This window comes from Sipha flava, unplaced genomic scaffold (genome assembly GCF_003268045.1).
Source record: "Sipha flava isolate LNK unplaced genomic scaffold, YSA_version1 521_pilon_pilon, whole genome shotgun sequence".
NCBI lineage: Eukaryota > Metazoa > Arthropoda > Insecta > Hemiptera > Aphididae > Sipha > Sipha flava.
Genome location: NW_020273477.1, coordinates 2,235 through 28,981, shown reverse-complemented (window position 1 = coordinate 28,981; position 26,747 = coordinate 2,235). Strand labels below are relative to the sequence as shown.

Sequence of the window (26,747 nt, the reverse complement as noted above, 5' to 3'; positions counted from 1 at the left end):
GTTTAATGTGTAAATATTATTAATTTTATGATTTTAAATTGATTTATACTAATGAACAATGAATTATGTTTAAATTATTTATTATTCAAAGTCCTATCACATCGATCAACACGTTTCAACATGTGGTTAGTTATCGTTGCATATTTAAAAACCCGTACAACCGTTTCAATATTTATTAAAATGTTTCTCTTTAACATGTATATTTGCACTTATTTCACTACTTTATTATAACATTTATAAAATGTATAAGATAATTGAAAACTAAATTAAAATACAAACATACAATTAACAAAATAAACAGTGTAATGATTATAGGTTAGGAACATTTAACCTTTTAAACATTTGTTCATTGTATTAGAATAAAAAAAAATTTTAAATTACTGAAACAAAATGAGAGAGCGATTCATTTTGTGGTTATAAGTGTATTTGTGAGTGTGTTTGTTATTTTTCTGTCGGTACAGTTATGTCATCATATTTCAGTTCAACTATGTCTATTGTGGCATTTGATCTCAGTTGATATTTAAGTTAAAATATCCGTAGTTAAATTTTAGCATTTTTATTGAATATTTTTGATGAGCAATAAAATATTATAATAGTTAGATTTTTACCTATTGTTGTACCAATATTTTCAATTGGTATTAAACATAATAATTATAAAAAAAATAAATGAAAAAAAAATGGTTTGTTGATTAAAAAAATAACAAAATATTAATAAATATATCTAATAATATCGATATCAACAAAACGTATAACATTTCATGCCTGAAGAATTATTGTAAAAATAACTGTATACAATTTCTTATTCTCTATTATTCTTCAAATAATATTTTTAATATTTTCTTTATATTGATGTACTAGATATTATTAACGATTTTTAATGAATTATTTATACATATATAGATTTATTTTTGTTTTTGTTTAAAAAAAAAAATTCAAATTTAATCATATGAAATAAAGAAAGCACTAAATATTGCAATAGTCGTATGGCTCCAATAAATGGAATATATTCATAATTTTTTGTTACTAAAAGAATAATGGATTTTAGATTTTTCTTCAGTTATTATTTGTAGGTATGTTATTCATTATTGTTTTGACATGGGTCGACTCTATTCATGAATTTCAAAATATTGTTTCGTAATTCTTCTACTTGGTTACTTTACATATTGATTATTCGTGTTTTCAACGTATTGTTCTTAGTAGTTAGAAATATACCTATGTTCAATAAAATGTTGACAATTACACGTATTGAAAAACGAACACATTATTTTCAACACGCATTCAGGAACTAATTAATAATAAATAAATTATAATACTCGTATTTGTTATTATTATTTATTTGTGTTCATTCTTCAAAAGAATCACCTATTGATTAAAATTGACATCAATGAAATACATTGTTCCGTTAACAAAAAACTTTTATTATTTCGAAATTATAACTTTTATTTTCAAAAATACAATCATATTTCAATATGTAATTAAATATCTAAATATTCAGTTCATCTATATTGTGTTCTTGAATATTTATATTTCCTAGTGTAACGATACTATTGTAGAAAATCGGTTTTTTTTGTTTATTATATTTTATGTTTACCTACTTAAAAATATATCTCAGTGAAATCTGAAATTAGGTTACTCGAAGGCAAAAACCAAAAGGTATAAAATGAATAGTTGATATTTCTACAGTTATAGATAATCGTATATGTATGGAGATAAACTGTATAATTGTTTAGACTAAAAATATATATAATATTATATAATGTTTAAACAATGAATTATTCGATGTAATATTACGGCATTATAATTATTTTTCTTTTAATGTACATAATTGTTAATTTTCTAATAATTATATATGACCAAGGTATAAGTCGTACATTTGAAATCGATATATTTTATTCTGTTGAAATGTTAGTTGCTTTGTACTAGTTTTGTTAAATTTCTTATTTTTAATTTCATATGAGATGACTATTTTAAAAATAATCGATAGTTATTCGGTGTTAGTAAAGAATTTTTCTTCGTTATAAAAACTGAAGGAATTACATGTCCGAATGTTTTCAAATATATCTGAATCAGCAATGATTTAAAAAATAAATAATGAATGACAACTTATTAAAATGGATACAGTTAAAAGTTGTGTTCGTATTACAAATAAATATAATAATACGAGTTTGGTGTCAATAAAATTTGTTAACTTAATTATTTTCAAAAATAATAAAATTTCAAATGACGTTTCCTAAATAATAAGAACTGCGTTTAAATGTCATAGGTTCATTTGTATTTACTGTGTTTTAATTGATAAATTTAAAAATAAAATAACCTGGATAGCTTATTGGGCAATATAACTATTAAATTATCAACTTTTGAATATCTATGGTTTTTAAGCGTACTGTGGTGTATGAATTTGTCAGAGGTTCAAAACGTTTGGAAACGTACCAAAAATGTTTTGAATACCGTTCGTAACTAGCGGATGGGTTAACGAGGAGGTACCGTAAAAACACATAAATCTGTGCGATAATAATTTCCAACAAGACATCGCACTAGGGACTATGATCCACTCCTAAAAGTCAATCTGGCAACATTTTGTAGTTCTTTTAAACTAATCCCCTATTATATTTTGTTTCTATTCTATTTCTATCTCTCTGATAGTTTCGAGTTTGTTAGTAAATATTTGCATTGAATACCAAGGTACCGAACTAGACAAATTGGTTTTTTTTACACCTGGATAGCTTCATCGTTAAAATAATTGTAGGGATAATACTAAAGATCCCATACGTCCCGTATTTTACGAGATTGTCCCGTATTTGAATAGTGTCCCGATTTTCGACAAAAGTATAAAAATAACACTTTTGTCCCGTATTTTGTATAGTCTATTTCGTATATACCTTATTTTAAAAATTATTTTTTTTAATATCGGTACGCTTTTTAAATTTTATATTATTGATAAACTATAATATCTAAATTAAATGATAATTAATAATATTTGATTAAAAAAAAAAAAATTAAAAAAATAGTAAAGTCACCTTATTATTTGTTTTTAATTTTAATTATAATTTATATTTGTTTGAAGTATCAAATATTGTGTTCAACTTTATTTTATAGTATATTTAGTAACTGTGAGGAAAGTTGCTAATACAAAACCTCTTACCCCCCCCCTCTCAATTAACACCAATGAGAATTTCAAAAATTGGTATGACTTAAAATATCCCGTATTTTTAAAAAATAAATCTGGGATCCCTAGATAGTACGGTATGTGTAAATGAGCTTATATGAAGCTGTTTGAAAATATCATGGTACACTTATTTTAAATAAATGTGTGCGAGTGCTTCTTGTTTACAAATAAATTATTGAACAACTATTGAACTATTCTTTATACTGTGAAAATATGAGAATCCAATCTTTAGAATTCAATACTTGATTAGTAACCGTTTACTCTTTTAACTTTGGACTCAATATGAACAATATTATTAAAATAATATGTGATTAACATTGTTGTAACTATGTGAGAACTCCGTATCCAGAGGGTGGAGTTGTATGCAATGCAATGGAGTTTCACCTAATGACGTTTGATTCGAAGAAAGAAATAAAAAATGTTTTTGTTTAACGTAAAGTAAAGGACCATAGTTCAGTGTGATCGAATATTCGAAAGGGCAGAAAAATAACCGTTAACGATTGATGATATTCAGAATAATTACGATTGTCAAATTGTTCTGATTTATACATCTACACAATAAAAGTAGTGTTCAGAGTTATTTTGTCTTAATTGCTATTGATAATGATTTTTCACGGTTTCCATAAAATACTGCTCTACATGTGAAATAATGTCCTGAGAAAATATTCATAAGAAGCTAAAAGCTGACAAATGAACAGACTTTACCGGTTGTTGATAACCGTTGTTGACCGTTGTGAAGTCGTTATCGACTTAGTTATTATTAATGTATCAATAATGATCCGTGGAACCGCATTTGTGGAAACCAATATAATCCATATATTAGAACAAATTCATAGAACCATGATGATGTTTCAGATATCGTCCGGAGCTTGCACAACGTGAGCATACATTTCATACCGCCGGCAGTGGAAAGAGGACAAAATGTCATGCTCTACTGCAATTATGATTTGGACGGGGCCCCAATGTTATCGGTCAAATGGTACAGAGGAAGCCATGAGTTCTACAGGTACTCCCCCGGGATGATACCCACAACGCAGACATTTCCATTTCACGGGCTTAATGTCGATGTAAGTATACACACGCGAACGCGTGAACGTTACCCGATAAGCTGATTCGGTGTTATTTACCAGCCATTTGGAATATATTTCATTATGATTCTATCACTATGAAAATAATAAATTATATTAATCCCCTCTCTATTATATTATTTATAATATTATAAAATCCATTATTTTGTAGAAAAACTTTAAACCTCCTCCCACATGAACAATTTAAAAATATGCACCTGACTACGTCCATTATCCTGCCCCTCCATCAAGAAACGTGTGATTTTTTTCATGCTTATAATTAGTACGTAATTTGTATGAATTTGAACGACCAATTTATCACTTTTATTGATTAGCAAAGAATTATATCAACGAAATATAAAATATTTTTAGAAGAATTATGTATGTTTAAAATCCCTTATATTATTATATTCATTATTTTATTATTAGTATTTATACAAAGGTGTACTGCAAACATACTATTTCTATTTTAAACACTTATACGTTAGATAACAATGGGATAAAAATAGTAATTATTTTTATTATCTTAAGAAATACCCGATAGTATGTATTTTACTCGTATTTATAATATACTCGTTTATTATATATATAACAGTTAATTTTAGTCACTTAGCTCTTCAAGGTTGTGTTTACCATATGAGCTGTGATTAGAGTGTAGTGTTTGTATAAAATATTTAATTTGGATTTCTTTGTGACATTATTTTGAAATAAACATATAATTTTATTAAATATCTTAATAATGTATTACCTTTATAATAAAAAATGTTTGGAAGAAAACCTGCATTCGATCCGTCCAGGATTATTAACGCGGTATTGCATTTCAAAGATTTAGTTATAGATTTAAATGGTAGTGAAAAAAGTAAGTATAACTACATATTATATGGTACATAAAATGTATTCGTTCACTTGGTTTATAAAAAAATAAAAATATTTAATATGGTAAAATTGTTAAAGTAATTTTCGGTAGTTAAAGTACTCGATATTGTCAGAATTAAAACTTCTTATGCTTACGAAATGTTTTTGTGAAATTCAAAAATTGTTCCTTTTATTTTTAAAATAAATTGTGAAGAAAATTGTACTTAAATTTATGCCATTCGAATTTAATTTATATACACAAGGAAATTTTATTATATTTTCATGATTTTTTGGTCAAGCTTAAATTATCTTACCGAATTTTTACGAAAACAAATTAAGAACCGGGATCTAATAGTTTATTATAAAATGTAAGTATTTGTATGGGAAAAATGTAGAAAAAAGAGGGCAGATTAATATCAAAAACTTACGGAAATTAAGATCTAGGCTATAGATCACATTAGATCTATAGTAAAAATTACCTTTTTTACATCCTGTATACTTTAAAAAAAAAAAATAATACTAAACGATTAACATATTTGCTAATTTATTATAGGTATTTTTTCCCCAATATAAGTAAGTATGTTAATACTAAAAACAATAAATTGTATTTCCTTTTACATAATGAATCACCACCATCATGTACATTTATATCTTAAGTAGTATCAATTTGTTAAATATTTTGTGTTCGATGTTTTCTGACTTGTTCATGAGAAAATGGCGTTCAGACATTTTCAATCGGGCAAGGAACATTTTCTAACACCACCTTTCGCGTCATGCTCAATATATATATTATTATAATATATATATATATATATATATATATATATACATATAAATGGATTTCTGTCTGTTTGTCCTTTATGCATTCTTAACCCGCCGTGAGTCGCATCACAGTCTAAAAAACTGTGAGTTTATTATTTTACTAATCACTGTGAGTAATTTACTTTATTTCGTGCATTTTTTACCTTTAATGTACACATTAACCTATTTTTTTAAATTATTTAGACAGTGGCGGTTTATCCCAAAGATGGGCCTGTGTGCAAAACTAAAAAAAGCCCCCTCTTCATTTTTTTATTCTAAATAATCTAGGTATAGATATAAATTCAAATTTAAAGTAAGAATTTTTATTTTAAAATTATAAAATCTTATGCAAATCCACTTTCCATTTTTATAAAATTTCAATTATATAAAAAATAGGATGAAATTACGTTATGCAAATAAAATATCTATTAATAATTTCTACAAAACCAATAAATGATTCATTTATTTGTAATATCTTAGGATTACCATCAGAGTCTAAAATAATCGAAACGTATCGAATAACTTGACTTAGTTGATCAATCTTACTAATATCTAGAGTAGTATCCATTATGACAGAAAAAAATGGTGATTGGTTAATACTTAAAATAATTTGTTCTAATATCGTATTTGCAAGTAAAGTAATTTTCTCATTTTGAATAATATTACTTAAATAATTTGCTGTGTCCTTACCAGCTGGCATAATGAATAGTTTTTTCTAATATGGTATCATATTTTGAAATAAGAGTAATTATTGATAAAAAATCGCCTTTATTTTCACTAAATTATATTTCTAGGTGACCTTTAAAAGACAAGTTGGATATGGCTAAAGTTAATGTGACATTGATAACCCGATCTTATACTTTCCTCCAAAAGTTACATTAATTTTGAATAGATATTTCCATTTCTTCGGAAATTGTTTTATTTAAGCACCATTGATGAAATATAATACAACATTAAATATGATCATTTAATTTATCGTGGCGTTTAATATTTTGAGTAAAATGACTCCAATCATTATTTCCCGTTACCCAAGATAAACTAATTCTATCTTGAGTAGAAAACAACCAACAGCATTGACAATATATTGTATTTAAAGTTAATGAATAACATAACCATATATGTTTTAAAGTAATATTAGCCTGATTTGTAAAATAGTATAATTTTTCTGAAAATGATCTAGAATTATCACTGTCAGTTGAAAATGGGCCCTTAGGCTGACAAGAGCCTTGAGAAATTATAAAACGTTTTTCTTGTATTTGAAAAAATACCTGAATTATCAATATCTAGTTCTTTTTTTGTTTTTTCGTGGTTTTGTTTTAAATATGTATCAATTTTCGGTATACGCTTAACAGATTTTTTTTTATTTTTTTATTTTGCGTTTCGCAGCACCACTAGCAGATTTTGATGCCATTATGATAATAATATTATCAATAAGTACCTAGGTGTTTAATGTTTATTGTAGTAATGTAGTGTACCATTAAGCAGTATTTATAAATAATGTAAAATATTTAATGACAGTTAATCACTAAAATGTTACAGAAAAAAAAAAAAATGAAAATTGCTCTGTACGTATCAGGATGATTACAAAATTCATAAAAAAATATTTTAAGTTAACAATACTGTTTTCCATATAATATTAATTTGATGATTTTCATTATTTTATAAGTAGTTACGAATTTACGGGTTCCAAGAGTGAAGTAATAACTATTCAGCATATGAGTTACGTGTGTATACTAAAATCAAATACCTACTATATTTGGAACTTCCATGGGAAAATAAGAAATTAAGTTTAAAAATACCAAAAGTATTTTCCCGACATGAAAATACAAATAAAATGACATACCAAGAAATAATAATTACTTATTAATAATACACGAATTATGATTATGAATACAAAATCTATATGTATAAAAGAAAGTCAGGTTATTTACAGAATTTATAATTCAAGAACGGCTGGACCGATTTTGATGATCTCTGATTTGTTGGATTCGTCTCCGTACAAGAATAAAAACAACTCTAATCTTGGCAAAAATACAGACAATTATCTAGATAAGTAAAAATTTTATTTTAGATAAGTAATTATATAACTTGGCATTATTTATCTAGGTAAGATAAAATATGACATAAAGTCTATCTAGATAAATCCCATTATTGTTGGCATCTGTAACAAAACAAATATATAAACATTAAATAAAATAATGTGTAATTTTAAATTTGAAAAATAATACCTAATCCTTCAATGATGTTAATTTCTGGTTTTTCGTAGATATATAATGACTATCTTCCTCATCTTCAAGAGTCTTTTCGTATATTACTTTATCTTCATAAATTATCAAATAAGAAATTAAACATGTCGAACCTTGGCAATGTTTACAAATTACTGAATACTTTATACTCGCCTTTCTACAGCCACAGGTCAGTTCGCAAACTTTTGTAAAGGCACGACTGATAACTGTCAGCAAAGATTCTGGCGCTGAAGATTTTTAGGTAAAAATTGGTCTTATTATATTTCCATATTTTTCCCACCCCAATCTATTGGATTTGATACATTGCCACGCCAAAATTGCACTTGCAAGTTTGCTCAAAAAATGTGTTGATTTACAGAATCAATTGTTGGTGGAAGTTGACTTAATTGTACTTGTTTTTTGTTTGAAGCAATGGTTCTGTTGAAGACATAATATCTATACTGATTAACGATGTAATGAATTTTGGTGAATTAAATAGTTTCAAAAGGAATTCTTGTCTAACACTGAAAATATCATCAGCTGAAAATGACTCATTATTAAAAATTAATAATGAATATTGAAGTTTTGAATGTTTCTGAAATTTTTCGACGTATTTCAGTTTTCCTTGTTGAAATATTGATAACGTGGTATCGCATCCACTTATTGTGTGAATAAACATAAAATACGGAATCATATTTTAAAATTGTTCTTTTAAAGTTTGTATCGAGTAAAACTTGGTCCCCATTTTTCCTCTTTCAGGTTTTAGAAACATGATTTGATCACTTAGTGAAGTACTTGGTATCAGTTTTCAAAAACTGATTAGGCGGAGAAAAATATTCGAGATCATATGGTACTGATATGATATCTTCACGTATTATAGTAGCAGTTGTTTCTACAATACAATAATCGTTCTTCTTTCGTATCCTTTTTTTTAGAATCTTACCACACATTTGTCAATACTTTATACCCCGTGTTTTTGAAACAAACTACCAATTTTTTTCCACGAGCTGAGGTTATAAGTATGTCATCACCATACTTCCCTTTTAATTTATTTCTTAAAGTTTTTTCTTCACATATCCCTTTCATATTGTCAAACAACATCTTCATACTAAATTAGCGTTCATTTTCGTTTTCAATAAAATTGCACAAATTGGAAATAGCATTTTCCAACCGTTTGTCACGCGGTCGCCCCCTTTTCTATTTTTGATAGATGGAAATTGATTGAAAAATTTTCGTTCACATGCCTTATGGTATTTTGTCTCTTCAGTAACTTAACAAATAACACTATTTATAAACATAGAAAATGTAGAAACATTAAAGACAGTATTACGACGGTCTTTATTTAATTTCATTTCTAACTCTTTTGAACATGGATGATCACAAAATAAACATTTTTTTTTAAATTTACATAAATATTTAGAACTATAGCTATTCTATAGTTTCTATGAATATGAATACCGAAATGATTCTGATAACAGAATTTGATAAAATCCTTATGCAAAATCAATTACACTACATAATTGACATTGTCCTAATTGATCTAATATTTCTGTTAGGTAGTGGATGAAATTCATTTAAAGTTACTTTATTTAATGCTCTAAAATCTATAACTACTCTGAACTTCGGTTTACCACTCACGTCTGATTTCTTCTTTACTAATAATAAAGGTGCATTCCACGGACTCATAGATTGTTCTATAATATCGTCATCTACCATTTTTCGAATTTGTGAATTTATTTCATCTTGTTTCAAATAGGGTAATCTTCATGGTCATTTATAAATTGGTGTTTGATTATCTTTTAAATTTAATGTCATGCACCGGGGAATTTGTAAAAGTTAAGTGATCCCCTTCTAAGTGAAGTATTTCGGAATATTGTTCACAAATTTCAATTATTGATTGTTTTTCTTTTTCATTCATGTGTTCGGTACGTATTAAATTTTTATTTTATTTATTCGAATTATATTTAGCATTATAATCATTAATTTTTAACAACTCATAATCTTCTTCAATTTCATACATTATTTTATTTAATTTATATACTTTTATATTTAAACTTTTTCAGATATATTTAGTAGAACTCTCATATTTAGGTACTTAAATTAAAATTGCATCTTTTGATTTATTTTTTCGTTCAATTTGTTTTAAGTTATTTATTATTCAATTATTAATAAAAATTGACAAATAAATAAGAATCATTGACAACTTTGAAATTATGGTTGACTTATAAAAAAAATAGGAAAAATTCCTATTTACGTCGGTAAGTAGAAGTTTTATAGTGGTCCTACCCAAAAAAAATATCCTAGATACCTCCCTAGATAACTGATAAGTAGGTATAGTAAAAATAATAATATTTAGATTTAAGATTTAGTTACTTTATTATTATAATCAAAAAATCATCTTGATATCTAATATGTAAATTTTTCATTTTTAGATAGCTCGTCTGTCGTCCCGATTTCTATAACGAAATATTCTTTTATCAGTTTTCACACATTTATTTTTTAAGAAGATTAGAAATCTAACCTATGATTTCTATAAAATCCTCAGCAGCTATTTTTTATCAAATTCAAATCCTATACTTTTATAATTATTAATAAAACAGTAGTTAAATTTATAATATTGTGACATCTTAATTATCAAAATTAATTTCAAGTTCTGTAATCTTTTATTAACAATATAATGAGCTAACAAAGTATCTATAAGTTAATAAAAATAAAAAATGCTCTGAAATTTTGTTAAAGGATATCGGTTGAAATTCTTGATATTAACCAGTTGTATTTGCCTAAATATTCTAATTCTTACTTATATAATCAGATATTCCTATGTTATAACTCTTTACTCTTTAGTTTGCCTATTATAGTATTTATAACAGATCCGAAGTTCAGGAAAATTTTACTAATTTTTTTATATAATTACTTATATAGAACTGGCTATATTAAAAGTAAAGTACTCAAAGTACTATATTCGGGAAAATAACTTTTCGTTGCTACGGTGATTTCGCTTATTTACCATAAAATTAATTTATGTGTTTAATTTCACCGCAACAAATATCAAACATTTTTGAGATTAGAGTAATGTATATAAAAAAAATAAAAATCAAAATCTTATGTAAAATTATCAGGTCTTCAATTTTTTTAATAGATAATTTTGACGTTCGAATAGTAGTTTTGGCTAAAACTTAAAAAACAAAAAAAAAATTTCAAACAATTCTATTTTTTCAAAAAAATTTTACTTACCGCTATTCCATGATCATTTAAGTACACAAAATGACATATTTAAATAGACAATTTTACGGCCTTTAGTTTTTGTTCCGTACTTTTTAGCTGTAAGTCCAAAATTAAACAAGTTATAGTGTAAAATTTAAAAGAGGTATGCACCCCTTTTTAAGAGATGGAGAGCTATGTACAAAGGGCATGTCTGGGGACTTTTAGTACGTCAATTAGTAAGGTATGGATTGATTGTGTACCAAAATTCAGCTTTCGAGGAATTAGTTCCAATCTTTGTTGGTTTTTTGTCTAATTTGACTGGAATAAAATATATTCTTTTAATCAAATTATTTTTAATATATTTTTACTTTAATCTATAATAGTTCCAGTAATATCAATTTTTATTGTAAATTATAATAAATAAATAAAGTAAAACTATTGTAAATCATTAAATGCATTTGTATGTAAAATGTTAAAAAAATATGAGATATAATTGAACAGTCAAAAATTTAAAACTATGTGATATTCCAAAAGTCATAATCCTTAATGAAAATTCGTATGAACTTCGTGGACTAATACATTTTTGCATAGGGAATAATAGTTTAAGAAATTCTATAGGCCATTACATAACATACGTGAAAAGATGTAACAAACATTGGAAGTTATTTGATGACCTAAAAAAAAACCAACACCTGTCAAAGAAACTACTAAAGTTTCATGCGAAATAATAATGTATTCAACATAAAAACTAATCAGTAGAATTTTTATTTTTAAGTCACATTTTTGTATGTAAATTGAATATTAACAAAAAAAATAAAAATCGAATATTTCTTAAGAAAATAAAAATAATTACTATTTTTATCCCATTGTTATCTAACATATAGGTGTTTAAAATAGAAATAGTATGTTTGCAGTACGCCTTTGTATAAATACTAATAATAAAATTATGAATATAATAATATAAAGGATTTTAAACATACAGAATTCTTCTAAAAATATTTTATATTTTGTTAATATAATTCTTTGCTAATCAATAATAGCGATAAATTAGTCGTTCAAATTCATAAAAATTACGTACTAATTATTCGCAAAATAAATTTTTGTAAAATGTATATTTGTACTGGTTGGGGAGGGCTGGAATATCTGTATTCCAGCCCCTCCCACGAAAAACGAATTTTTCTCGGTGAACAAGCTCTGAAAATAGTCGTACAAATTCATACAAATTACGTAATAATTATAAGCATGAGAAAAATCACACATTTTTAGATGGTAGGGGGTAGAGTAATGGACGTCACCTGACTGAAAGTATTATAAAACATATTGGAACATAATTTTTTATTTATTGTAACATATAATGTCTCAAAACAAACAAAGTACGGTGCACTTATTTTTACATATTTTATGTCGAAACATTTGAAGTATCTGACTATGATTTTGAAGGCAACTTAATCTGTTATAGTTAGAACAAACATTTTGTTTAAAAGAGCAAACAATTAGTTATCTCATTAGATGATACACTATCTGCTGTGAACTTAAATATAACTAGGGTCTTAAAAAATACAGCTAACGTATTTATAGTATTATAAAATGTAATAAGATAAATGGTAGACTCATAATTTTAACACATTATCTACTTTATCTTCGGTATAGTCTTTAATACTTTAAGAGTACGAGGAAATATACACTTCAAACAAGAAAGTTTTATTTTTTTATAAGCTAAAATTTTAACTTTAGTTTATTGCTTAGTATTGTTATTAAATTAAAAATATCTCGAAAGCCCTTACTGGTGTTTTATAATTAACGTTCTTAACGTAATAACGTCAGAGTTATTAAATTAAAATTAATAATGAACAGAGTAACGACTGGATTTCATTCACCAACAACAATATTAGATATATTTATCATTTACGTAGAGTTTCATTTCGTTTCATGTCTCATCTGAATATATAAGTATATTTATTTTTAAAATTCTGTTCTGGATTCATTGGTCTGATGGTAGTTGTAGAAATCACTAAACGCGACCAATGAACATGGTTTCTATATCGATGAAAGCGGTTTGATTATCTCGCATATCCCCAGTTCAAATCTCGTCCAATCAACCTACTTGTAACTACGTTATAATTACAGGCTGTTGTTACTATATTGCTTAATTCTATTCATCTGGTGTACTGTGTTGTATTGAAATTATTTTTTTATTAATACCAAAGATTGAATCAATCGAATAATTTCCGAACAGATTTAAATTAATATTTAAATAGTAAATACATTAAATACTCCCCAACAATTTTTGTTTATAGCTTTCAAGTATTATTGAATTTTCAACAAGCTTCAATCGTCTTCCACACACAGTGTTCAATATATTTACCATTAAATTTGCAATTATTGGTCTATGCAACATTTACAATGAGGATAGTATTATCAAAAAGCATTAGTAATAAAATTCATATTAACTTATTATAATACTCAAGTAGGGTTTATATTTTGAAGTCAGACTACACAGTTAAGCATAACCATACGTGAGTATTACGATATTAGCATTGAAAATTAGATTAAAATGTATAATTATTGTTACTTAAAATTATTAATTTGTATCATATTCCCAAATATTATCACTATTATCCAGCCAGATAATTATAATTTGACAATTAAAAACACAAACACTATTAGGACATTGTTTTACTCAGTAAACTTTGTACTTATTTCAACTAACAGTGTGTCAAGTGTTGAAATATATATAAGTCGTCTAAAAAATGTTTAATTAGATTCAAAATGTTGAATATTTCTGAAAGTTACAGAAATGTTCAATTATAAAATGTAATTAAATAGTATGTAAATATCTAAATTATACTTTTTCTGAAAATATTTGAACGGAGAAACATATTAAGTATAGACATTTATTTATTGAAACTTGTTCCTTTACAAACAATTTTTTTCATGTACTCATTTCCAGTTTATAATTTGAACATACTTTGATTAAATTTACATCGAAGTTATGCATACGTATAAAATCATAATTAAATATTCGTCTCCAGTATTATTGACACTAGTCTCATTTTTGGGGTTTTGTTTAAAAAGCGTAAATGTACATTTACTGTTCAGCTATTGAATGCATAGCCGTTTAATAACAGCTATAGAGCAATAAAAAACTTGCGAAAATCTCTTGAAGACATTCAGTTGGCCCCGCGAATAAAATCCCATGCCTCTGTCATCGTAAACCTTTTTTTTTCTCATTCTTTCCTTCCTTTTTTCCCGGCTACTCTTCCTTTATGCGACTTAAATCGACTTGATTTAATGCGCGTTTCCGTTTTATTGTCAGAAAAGCTCCCGAGCTTCACATAGTCTCGAAAAAGTTTTGTCCAGAGACTAACAGCGGCACTACAGCGGAGAACGACGTGGTCGGTGTAAAGGGCACAGGCCAAACAAAAACATTGTTGTCAACGTCGGTTAAACCGTTTTTCCGGTCATCAACGATTGTTACCGTAGATAAGTTTATACTCGTCGTATGCCTGTTTTGGGGTTAGTATATGTGTGTGTGTGTGTATGTGTGTGTGTGTGTGTGTTTGTATATGTGTGTGTGTGTGTATGTGTGTAATACATAAATCATACGGTTTGAATAATACATTGCTTTTTTTCAATGTATGTTCTATTATTATTATACTTGGTTCCTGAGGAAACTTCTACAGATTCATACTCAGACAGTTATCCACGTGCCATATTTCCATGTCACCGCCTTCTAGAAAATTCGTTTAGATAAAAATACGAATGACAAAGGCACGGAAAAAAAAGATAATAATAATAACAACAAAAAATGAGTAGAAGATAAATGTTGAAACATTGTGGTGCTGTGAAAAGTTGTTTGCCAAACACATAGCTCCACGGAGGAGTAAAATCTGATATTATAATTATTATTATTATTATTTTAACAAAAACTTCTCGCTAATTTAAATCGCTTTGAGCTTGTTGTTTATATTGTCTTTATAATTGATTGCTAAGTTTTGTATAGTTGGATAAATTAAGTTTGAACGAGAAAAGTTAATGACAGTTTCATAAACGCGGACTCCGCAATACTTTTTCTCCAATCAAAATATATTGTTATACATATATAACACCTATTTATATCGAGAATTGATTTTGCAATTTTCTTATTTTGATAGAGAATAAATGAGATTTTACTATTCAAACAATATTTCGTAGAATTTTTTCATTGATATAGAATTGCATAAAATTATTTTTTAAATAGTTTCCTATATACGAGCAGAGAATAACAAAATTCAGATAAACGTTAAGATAAAATACTATCATGAATGATTATGATTCATTATTTATGTATTTATTATAGAATGGAAAATACTTCTATATAAATGTACCAAAATAATACTCTAAAACTTAAATTAATCGATAGAAGGTACATTGTAATTGTAAAATGCATAGTACGCAGGCGAAAAGTGAGCCGCGATCATCATGCACCAATCGACTGTTTTTCATCAGGGCTATTGTTCTTCTACCTAAAATAATTTCAAATGACGTGATGTAGATTTTTTATAATAAAATACAATCAATACATAAAATACAAATAATACATAATATACAAATAATACATAAAATACAATTTTTTAATTATTAATATCATCTTCATCGTCATTAGAACTATCGTCGGGATTAATCGTGATAATAATAGGCTCCAAAATTTTGTCTCTTAAACCTTCCTTCATCAAATTGTTTTCCTGAACTTTGTTGCAGTGTTCACCACATTTTATCCAATCTTCTGTTGTAACTGCATCTAATGCACTATTTACTAACACTTCTACATCTGCGTTAAATACGTACATTTTATACGTGTTATTATTTTCCGCAACTTTACCCTTAACTTTCGCCCATATTAATTCGATTGGGTTATATTGACAGTGGTAAGGAGGAAGTCTTACCACTTCATGTCCCATCTGAAGTGTAATTTCGTCCAATTTATATTTATTTTCTTTTGGCATCGTCAATTTGAATTTTTCCCGTAGTTCACTTAATGTCTCATTAAAGTCCATAGACTTGTTTTGTAACCATTTTTGTACATCTGCCTTTCGAGTGTTCGCCTTAGGGTACTCTTCTGTTAAGGTAGAATGGTATGTGACATTGTCCATCACAATTATACAAGATTCTTCTAAATTACCCAACATATCTATAAACCATTTATGAAAATGGTCGTGTTCATTTGAGAATAAGCCGACCGCCCTTTCCGATAGGTACTTTTAATCCTTCGGTGAAGTCAGAGTTTTGCCATATGTGTCCTCGCGTATGGCTTTGGATTATCCACGTTTCATCTAGGTAAACTATTGGCCTTGTGTCATTATTACACTTGAACTCGTTCATTTTTCTTAACAATTTAACCCAAGAACAAACAATATCGTTTCTTTCCATTAAAAATTCACGCCTATTATTACATTTTTTGTATTTGAAATTTAAACTTCGCAAAATATTTCGCATGGAACATTGTGAACCCGTATAATTAATTTTTTCATGCAACGCTCCCAATATTTTTGCAATCATTGGATACTGATCATTATCATAAGAACTGTGAACTGTTCTTCTAACAACTTCATTGCTAAAATCGTCTAAGTTGGTCATAGGTTTGGCACGTTTATAACTTTTTCTTGGAGACTTAAATGAAGAAGGTACATCTAGTTTATTTTCACCAACAGATAATTTTTTTCCTTCAGCGTAAACTCGTTTAACACAAGCAAGACTTACGCCACACGCTTCAGCAGTCATTTTACGAGTTTGACGAAAGAAATTACTAAGTTCTGGCTTACCTTTGTCACCAGCCAATGTTTTGAAATAATTATAAACATGAAAAATTACTTTATTCGTTTAAGAATGTATGTCTTGATAATATGCCATTTTAAAAATATTTTTATAAATGAGTTATTAATAAATAATTAAAATACCACAAACATTTAAACTTTAAAATTGCGCACTTTAAAAACCAATGATATGCGAATGCGGGAAATATGATTTCAAACGTAGATTATAATAAGTGAATAGCACGTGTAAACTCACATCACGAATGTCTTACCAAACAAAATATTGTGGATTGCACATAGTGTAATATAGAGACGGCGTTATCTATTCATGCTGTATTATCGGACTTATGCCAAATTAACGATCATTGACCCCAGTAGTAGTAAATTAATTATCCTATATACCACTAGGTTGCAGTGTTAAAATATTCATAAGATTGTTTATTTCTTTTAAAACCGAAATCCAACTCTGCGTTTCAATTTTTGCATAATTCACGAAGTTAATGCATTACGGCTTATGTTTATACTTTTATCTGTGTTTTTTCAATTTAATAGTAATAGCCCTTTATCAGACCATGTAACACTCCTAATTAAATCAATCTCTCAAACTTATATAAAACTTAAAGTTAGTCATTATTTAAAAAAATATAAAAAAAACTATCCATAAGAACATGGTACAATAAGTTGACACTTTTCAGAGGCCAGTAAGCCAGTAAAATTATTTAATTATAGCAGCTTTTTATTTATAATTTATACTTAAATAGTAATGAATAACAATATTAAGTAAAAAATAATTGTATTATTAATTTGTTGAGAATTTAGTATATACTGGATAGTGAATATTTAATATGTGTACGAGTACATTTACAAATATATGAAAGTTACAAACATTTACATTACCTATTTAAGTTTAACGTCTGTTTATTAGAATCACTCTGTTATGCAGGCTCGGCTCAAGGAGTAAGCGACATAGGCCCACGCCTAGGTCCGCATTTAAAAATATTTGACGTAGTACTTTGTGTAAAGGGTGTCATAAAACTTAAGTTTGCTTAGGACGTGTGTTTCAACGCTTAAGCCGGGCCTGCTGTTAGAAGTAGTTACGGTTAGAACCATGACAATATATTCAATTTTTTTTTAAGAAACATTTTTTGTTTAATATTTAAATTTCAAGGGTGATGAGACGATTTAAGTGTAATGATGTTAAACTCAGATTTTTTTTTGTTCTTATCATTCTAGGTGAACTGGGGTATTAAGTTCATTCAAGACAACGCTACATAAAAAAAATGTATATTACAATACTTTTGATTTTTCAAAATACAACACTGTAAAATCTCGTCCGTTTATGCTTCAACATTATAACAGAACGCCGTCTCTGTTACTCTATGGAATTGCAACAGCTGCAGCCGTATGAAAAGAAATTGGTTTCCAAAATGCAATGAATAGAAAACAAATGAATATAAATTACCACCTGCTGTTTTTAAAATACGCGTTAGCTGTTCCCATGTCTCTCAAACGTAGAACCCCTGAAATCAGAAATAATGACCACTTGGCGCGTGGCGATCGCGGCTCACTTTTCGCCTCGCATACTATAGCTGTTTTAATGCCGACCAAAATAATGACAAGTTCGCTGTTAAAGTATATCTACAGTATATGTACGCATTATATATGTATACTAGCTGAATAACCCGGCTTCGACCGTGTGTAGTTTTTTGTTTTACCTACATAAAACTTTTTATTTTATCAGTTTTATATACGATATGTTATCGATAAAGTGTTGATTATAGGCATATATTTGAGACATAACAACTATCAGTGGGTCTCATTAAATTAAATTGTATTAACTTTAATAAATAATATATCTGTAATATCTTTATGATACAGTTTTAACAATAATTACTTAAATAATTATAACGAATGCATTGACCAAGGTGCATATAAAAGTATAAATTTTCTATCAATTTTTTCCATTTTTACCCATTTTAACCATTTTAACTCCTCTAGAAATTGAATTGTTAAATATACTTAGGGATTTCTTGCATCATAAAATGAACTTGCTGACTAAATTTCAAACTCAAAGCTTCAGTACAATGTAAGTAGCTTTAGCGGAAAAGGCTCGGATTAAAAAAATCCTACCAAATATAATGTTTAAACCCTATACAACCCTCTTTCTAAAAATGTGATCAAGAAATTACATTTCCAATGTTAAACACCTTTTAGCATTTTTAGGGGAAATACTTTTGGTAAATACATTCTTAGGGAGTCAGTATATCTTAAAAAAAAAACTACTGGCTAAATTTAATTATCATAGCTTTAGCGGTTCGGCTAGGTGATTTTCTTTTACTTTTCCCCTTCTTAACCTCGGTAGTGGTTGGATTTTGAAAAATCCTTTCTTAGTGGATGTCTATAACGTAAAACAAAACTACTGTCAAAATTTCATACTCATAGCTTCAACGGCTAGGTGATGATGAATCACCCAAGACAAGTCATTGTTTATATACAGATTAACACTATTGCAATGCAAAGTTTAGATAATAAAGACGAATGCGATTATAAAATGAAAATTGCGATGAAGGACAAAGTAGATATAGTGTGTGAGCAATAATGTGTTAACGAAATTAAATCAAGTAAGATACAGAATTTCTAGCTATAATTATCGTCTTGTTGGGTGTTTTAAAACCAATATCGATGTTTTTAATTTAAAAAATAAAATACAAATTATTGTGTGGTTATATAAGCAACAAATTGTACATAATATGTACAGTTCGTAAACAAATACATATAGATATATCGAGTGCAATTGTTGTTATTGTTATTATTAATATTAAAAACAAAAAAAAATAAAACAAATACAATATTAAATAATTTAATGAGTTCATAATTATTATACAATAAAATACATTGATTTTTAGCACATAGTGTTATGGTTGAACGTAAGGAAATCTGTATTAATATCTTTTGGAATTTAAAAAAATATTTTGCACACGCAAGTGATTTTTTTTTTTAAGTTTTAAACTGTAATATAACTAAGTGCATGAATCGTATAACGTACATCTAATGTACACGAAATATATATGGCAGGCATGTAACAATATATCTAAAGTAAAATATAACTTATTATCTCGAGGATGTATTTTTGCAAAACTTACAGTACTTAGATTATGTATATGTTTTTCATAACATATAACTTCAAGTACACATACTGAAATAAATTTGCTCTTTAAATTATCAATTAAATAATAAGTCTCCTTTTCTACTTTACAAACATGAAAATATTCACTTAAATTCTCACATATACATACATACACACACATACACACGCACACATAAAGTAACTTGTTCAAAAAAATATATCTTCAATTTTAAATGATAGAAAACATTTTTCTAAAAATTGTAAGCATATCATCTGCATAAAATATCAAGAAAAAACAAAAGGAAGAACGCACATTGTCATAAAATCTCTATCTCTAACCTCTCTCTAAACGGAGTATAAAAGTTTTATGGCTAGAGCTTATAAACTAAAACGAACTTTCTAACTTAGGGTGTTTTTCCATTTATAATTTTAGATTTTAAGTGAAGTTAGGGAGTTTTTTTTATTGTATAATTAACAATACTTTCTTACTACCATATCAATTACTTGAATATCAGGCCTATATTGTTCACCAAGCATTTTATAACATTTTGTTAATTTTTAAAAGCTTTTTAGAACATTGTAAAGAATTGCATCAATGTAACAAGTTAGTTTTAACGATAACTCGATATTTGATGTAATCTAATAACCACTCATTAATTTTATTTTTAACTCATTTAATTCATAACTAAAATATTAATACATACCAAATAAAAGTATTGAAATAATATAAGAAAATACATACATGAATTCATGAAGAAAAATGTTTGAATATATTTTTGGTAATTAATAATTATTATTAATAAGTTTGTTTCTACTCCTTAATATTTAAATTTACACGAAAATCGTATTATTTAGTAAAAATTGTTTTCATTTTTACATAAGCGATAATCATCAAATTTATTTTTCAATAATTTTTCATTTGATAAATAATTTTTTTATCAATAAAAGAAAATTTGATATTAAAAAAAAAGTCGTCAAAAACTGTAGAAAAATAAACTCCATTAAATTAATTTGGTTTTCTAATTAATCTAGTTAATTAAATTACCTTAATTAACTATGGAGATATTGCAATTAGTAAAACCTCTAGAGACATTGCATTTGTTTGTTAATTAGGTACTAATAGGAAAACTATGTGGTATAATTTATAATGGAATAATGATTTTTAACGATATTTGATTGTTATTTCGTTTCTAACCAATAATGAAAAAAAAATATTTTAAACCTTTATCCTGGAGATTAGTAATTTTTCTGTATATTTTGAACGTCTATTTGTTTAGTTTTTAGTTGTACGATTAATAATATCACGAATTCAAAACCGTTTGAAATAATAAATTAATTCATCGGTTCATTATTATTTTTATAGTAAATGCCATATGATTAATGATTAGCCGTCCAGAGACTCATTGTATCGTGTGTAATTTATTGTTTGTCACTTATTCGGTTGCCACGTGAAATTAATTTAACGAAGACTAATAGTATTTTAGATGAGGCGAATTAAAGAAAATTTTTGTACAATATTGTCGTATAAATAATTTATAATACGTATTCACTATGGAATTGTTTAAAAACTATGTTTTACGAAGAAACCAATTTTATAATTGTAAATTGTATATTATAAGCGTCAGTGGCGTATATAGGTTTTCATTTCGGAGGGGGTCGATTATGAAATTGATTTTTGGGTGGAAGGGAAGGAGGAAGCATACTGTTACGAAAACAATTATTTTAACACTATAAGACCTTTCGACTGTCTTTACATCATCAGAGAAATAAGAAACTCAAATTTTTAATGATTTATTATTTAAAAGTATAAAAACTACATTGTAATGAACAAATTTTTTATTAGAGTCACTCAAAATTCACTAAATATTTTCTTAAAAGAATAAACATATTTTATAAATATAAAATTTTAAATAATCGCATAAGCAACATTTTCAGTGTAGCGACAAATTTTCAGAAACCCCTAGTATTAAGACATATCCATGTTAAAAATAACAATCTTTAGCAATGGTGTTTTTCATTTCAGAAGGGGCCCGGGTCTCCTCGCCCCCCCCCCCATAAATACACCCCTGATAAACGTATAAATAGTATAACCTACAAACGTAAACGTACGTATAACTTAAGTTATCGATGATCCTTTTTGTGTGGCATAAAAACGTAAAGTATCGACAATAGCTACTACACTGGACTGAAATGAAATTATTCTTGAACGCATTAGTCGGTTGGCCGATGAAAAAAAAACGAGTGCCGATCAATAAACACTCTGGTGGATACTATTAGCGATGATTTGTGCGCAGGGAAACGAATAAGGTAGTAGCTGCCGCCGACTGCGATTAAGGACGTAATCAGCGCAATAAGAACCGGAGGATACGCGTGAAGCCACACGCGTTTACGCCTTTGTGGACAGCGGTGGTGGTGGTCACACAGAGGGGAGACAATAGCCATTCCACTTCAATCACAGGTCAATGCCGCCGTATTATTGGCCGCCGAATCCCGGTAATAGTTTCGTCGTGTGCGTGCGGTTTGTGTGATAATAAATACGTGGTGCTCGCGGTTCTCGACCGATTTTCCGACAAAGTTCGAACCGACAAAACTTTTACGACACAAGATCGGGTTTGGAGCTCATTACTATTGTTTCGCAGTTTCTTTTTGGCTTGCCGTCAAGATTGTTTCACTCACCCGACACACTACGATAATGTGTTGACGTCTCACACTCGATGGACGGTCGAAAACAACGTTAAGCGACCGGATCACGTCATAACCAAGGGGTTTTCGCACCGTTGCCGAGACAAATCAGAAAAATATTAAACAACTACATTGGGTAATGTAATACTACGATCACGTGGATACGCGCGGTGTTTTTAAATTTTTTTTACGCGTACGTTTTCAAAGTCTTCCCGAGCATGAATGAATCAAGATGCTTACCAACTTGCACATTTACAGGTTTTAATGTATAGCAGAAGGACGTGATAATCAATTAGATATAGAACACGGAACGGTCGTGAAGACGCGGTACGTTCATTGGAAAACAAGTATTTTAATACTAGGGAACAATGAACGGGTAAGAAGGAACGTTATGGCTTTTAGTGAAAATAATACTTCGTCGGCTTAGAAGAAAATGATAATAGTGTAATAATCTTGAGTTAACGACGTTTCAACCTATATTATATATGTATGATATAAGATTATTCTAACAATAATAGACTAAAAATAACACGGAGAATTTTTTAAAATTGATTTAATACTAACCACTAACTAAAAAAATGAACTTACTATTTATTTTTCTTGAACATTATTTATTTTATTAAATTAAATAACTACATTTGCTTTTCATAACTCAAAGATATCATGCAAGGCTTACCAAAATCTAATAGGTTCATACTTAAACTATGTTCAATCGATTTTAGTTTTATAAAGGTTTTAAAATGTTAATTAGAAAAATCTATTATTTACCGAGTTTAGACGGTTACTTATTCAATATGCAACCATAAGTCGAAGTCATTTTTTCAAATTCGATGACTGAATGATGTAATAAATTTGCTTTAATATTGATGAAAATAAACAATTCTTATGAAACCAAAATTATAATTATGTTTTAAACCTACGATATCTTATCATATTTTTCTTTTGATTGCATCAATAAAAATATAAAATTACTCAAGGATTCGACAGACGTAGTTCTGTTGAAAAAAAAACTGTTTACTTGTTTTGTGCAAGTGAAAAACATTTATTAACTGATAAAATTGTAAATCTAAACCTTCTCGATTCAACTTTATCACAACGTGAAATTTCATAAAAATCAGTCCAACCATTTAGGAGGGATTCAGTGACATACAACGGGTAGTAAAAGTATATATATACATATATAGTTTATGTCGCATTTATTCGTAAAATTTGTATGTATTTGAAATTGAAATTATTTGATTGCAAAAAATCAAGAAAATAGAATAATAAATAATAATAAATTACTACGAACTACAATAATTTAAAATTTATAATAACATATCAATCTTTTTTCTTTTTTATTATTAAGAACTCTCAGTACAAACTATTATAGTTCAACAATTACAGATCAATACATGATAATATATATAGCTCAACGATTAGATAGTGAAATATTTAAATGTAACAATAAAAACAACGAAGAACTACATATACTGCTGATACAAATAATAATAATAATAGTAATATGAAATTTGTCTTGATTTATAAGCATAGAACAATTTATTTTCTCCGAGTGAAAATGGAAAACGAATATAAAGCATTTCCTCTGAATGTAAAAATTGTTCTAGTTCATAAATCTTCGTTTACAAAAAATTTTGTTAGGTTAAATATACCTACTATAATAAGAGAGAAAAACTGGATATACATTTATAATAAAGTTTTTGTGATCAAATTTTAATACCTATTACGTTTTAATGACATTTCTTATATATTTAGTAAAAATAAGTAGTAATTTAAGTTATAGAAGCACAAAAAAAAAAAAAAAAAAATATATAAGTCCGTTTTTTTCGTTCTGATGTATCATTAAATTATCAATATTTTATAAAAATAAAATTATTTTCTGGAATGTAATTACTGTGATTTTATTAATTTTTTTTATGATGATGTATTTTTTAGTTTTTTATCAGATAGTCTCGTTTTAAAATTTGTAAACAATTACATCAAAGTTTAATAATAATATAACGGTATTATGTGACTATTTACTAAAAGATCCAATTTTTTTTTTTTTACTTGCACATTATTATTTGTCTTTATCACATTATTTTAATTACATATTATATAAAAATGTGCACTATTTATATAATATAATATAATTAAATTGCATGCGTTGGTACGCAACACCTCGTACGATTCATTTATACATAGTTTACAGGATTTATATTTTGTGTGAATTACTTGAGATTGTAAAAACAATACTTTTTTTGTTTTAGTTATCAGTATCAAATGCCACTCAAGTATTTCTGCGTGACGTAGGTTTCAATTTGTCTGGAAACTTAAGCTGTGAAGTAACAACTGACGGTCCTTCATTCAAAATTGCAAGCGCGTCCAAACGAATCATTGTTGTGGGTAAGTACAATTCAAATGCTCATAATTTAGCAGTTAAATTTGAAATTTGTAACTCAGTTATATTTAACATATAAAAAAAAAAAAAATTTCATCTTTTTCAAATATGAATCTACTGAGTCTTAGTGGACTTAAAAGTAACAATTTTTGTTACCGTACCTTTTACTAGCTTAAAATATGCTACTCTCTATGGTACTAAAATAAATAACAAACAAAAATAAAAATAAAATATTATACTTTGAAATTTCCCAAAGGATTGATTTTTTTTGTAACTCAGTTAATCCCTATGGATATGAAATATACATGTTTAAGTCCATTAGAATTTAGAAAAGCAATTTTATTCGTTATGCTGTCAAAGTTGTATTACAGAAGATGATTATGTTATTTTATACCACTTTTTAATGGTCTTATTGAAATCACCTTAGTTTTATTTAATCATCATTGTCAAAATTATGATTTATGATAAACTATGAGTTATATATTTTATACTTCGTATTACCTAAACTTCATTAAAATGTTATTAAAATGTGAAGCTGTGTGATTATATTGTTACTTAAGATATTTAACATTAATTTAGAAGTTGCATAAAATATTATATGGTGAAACTATTGGTGAACAAAGTTGGTTTTGGTCTTGCAGTCTTGGTCTTGGCATTGCTGCAAAAGTATTGCAATTTTTATTGCAATTAAAAAATAAAAATATTTCAAAAAAATCACATTTAGTGATTAAAACAATTTACTATGAATGTAATACAAATTTAATATAATTTGACGTACGATACGGTGGTCGGAGAAACAACAAATTATTGAATTATTTAAAACAAGATAGAAATAATTGGGTATTTTATTCACTATAAAATGGTTTTATAGCATATAGCAATTACAAAAACGTAAATCCTAAAACAATATAAAAAAAAAAAACAAGATTTACTACACATCACTTATTCTAGATCCAAGGTACAAGGCAGAAACGTTTAATTTAATGCTTTGGGGAGTAGAATTAAAAGAAAAAACATACTTAAACAATGAGCCACTTTCAGAGTTGTCAGATGAAGACTTTATTGATAATGATGAAGATGTTATAGATTTCAATGCACTATATTCAACTCCAATTCATTTCACAAATTTTCAGAATAGGAAGCAAGAACTGAAAAAATACCTTAGAAAGCCAAGGAGTGCAAGCAATGAAGACATTTTAAAATAATGGAAACTAAATCAAGTATTAGCTAAGATAGCAAGAGATTTTTTATCGATTTCAGTCATCTCGGTTCCTGCAGAAAAACTCTTTTTCGAGATATAATTAGTTATATACAAACACCGGAACAGATTAAGCAATTTTTTTAATTTTTTTTATTTCATATGGCAATACATCCTTGTGGACTGGCAGATTGGGGGGTTTTTGATTCGTAGCATTATCTTGGCAGTTGCAGCGTAGCGGCGAATATCG

At 27.2% G+C, this 26,747-nt stretch overlaps 1 protein-coding gene across 1 annotated transcript in view; it reads left to right on the top strand.

Annotated features, from left to right (window-relative positions):
* The window catches only part of LOC112690813, a 152,619-nt gene extending 126,115 nt beyond the window's left edge, over positions 1-26,504 (top strand). The window contains exons 2-4 of the mRNA XM_025564909.1: positions 4,022-4,233; positions 25,169-25,352; positions 26,251-26,504. Coding sequence (XP_025420694.1) covers positions 4,022-4,233; positions 25,169-25,352; positions 26,251-26,504 — 650 coding nt within the window. The remainder of the gene's footprint in view (positions 1-4,021; positions 4,234-25,168; positions 25,353-26,250) is intronic.
* The last annotated feature ends 243 nt before the right edge of the window (positions 26,505-26,747 follow it).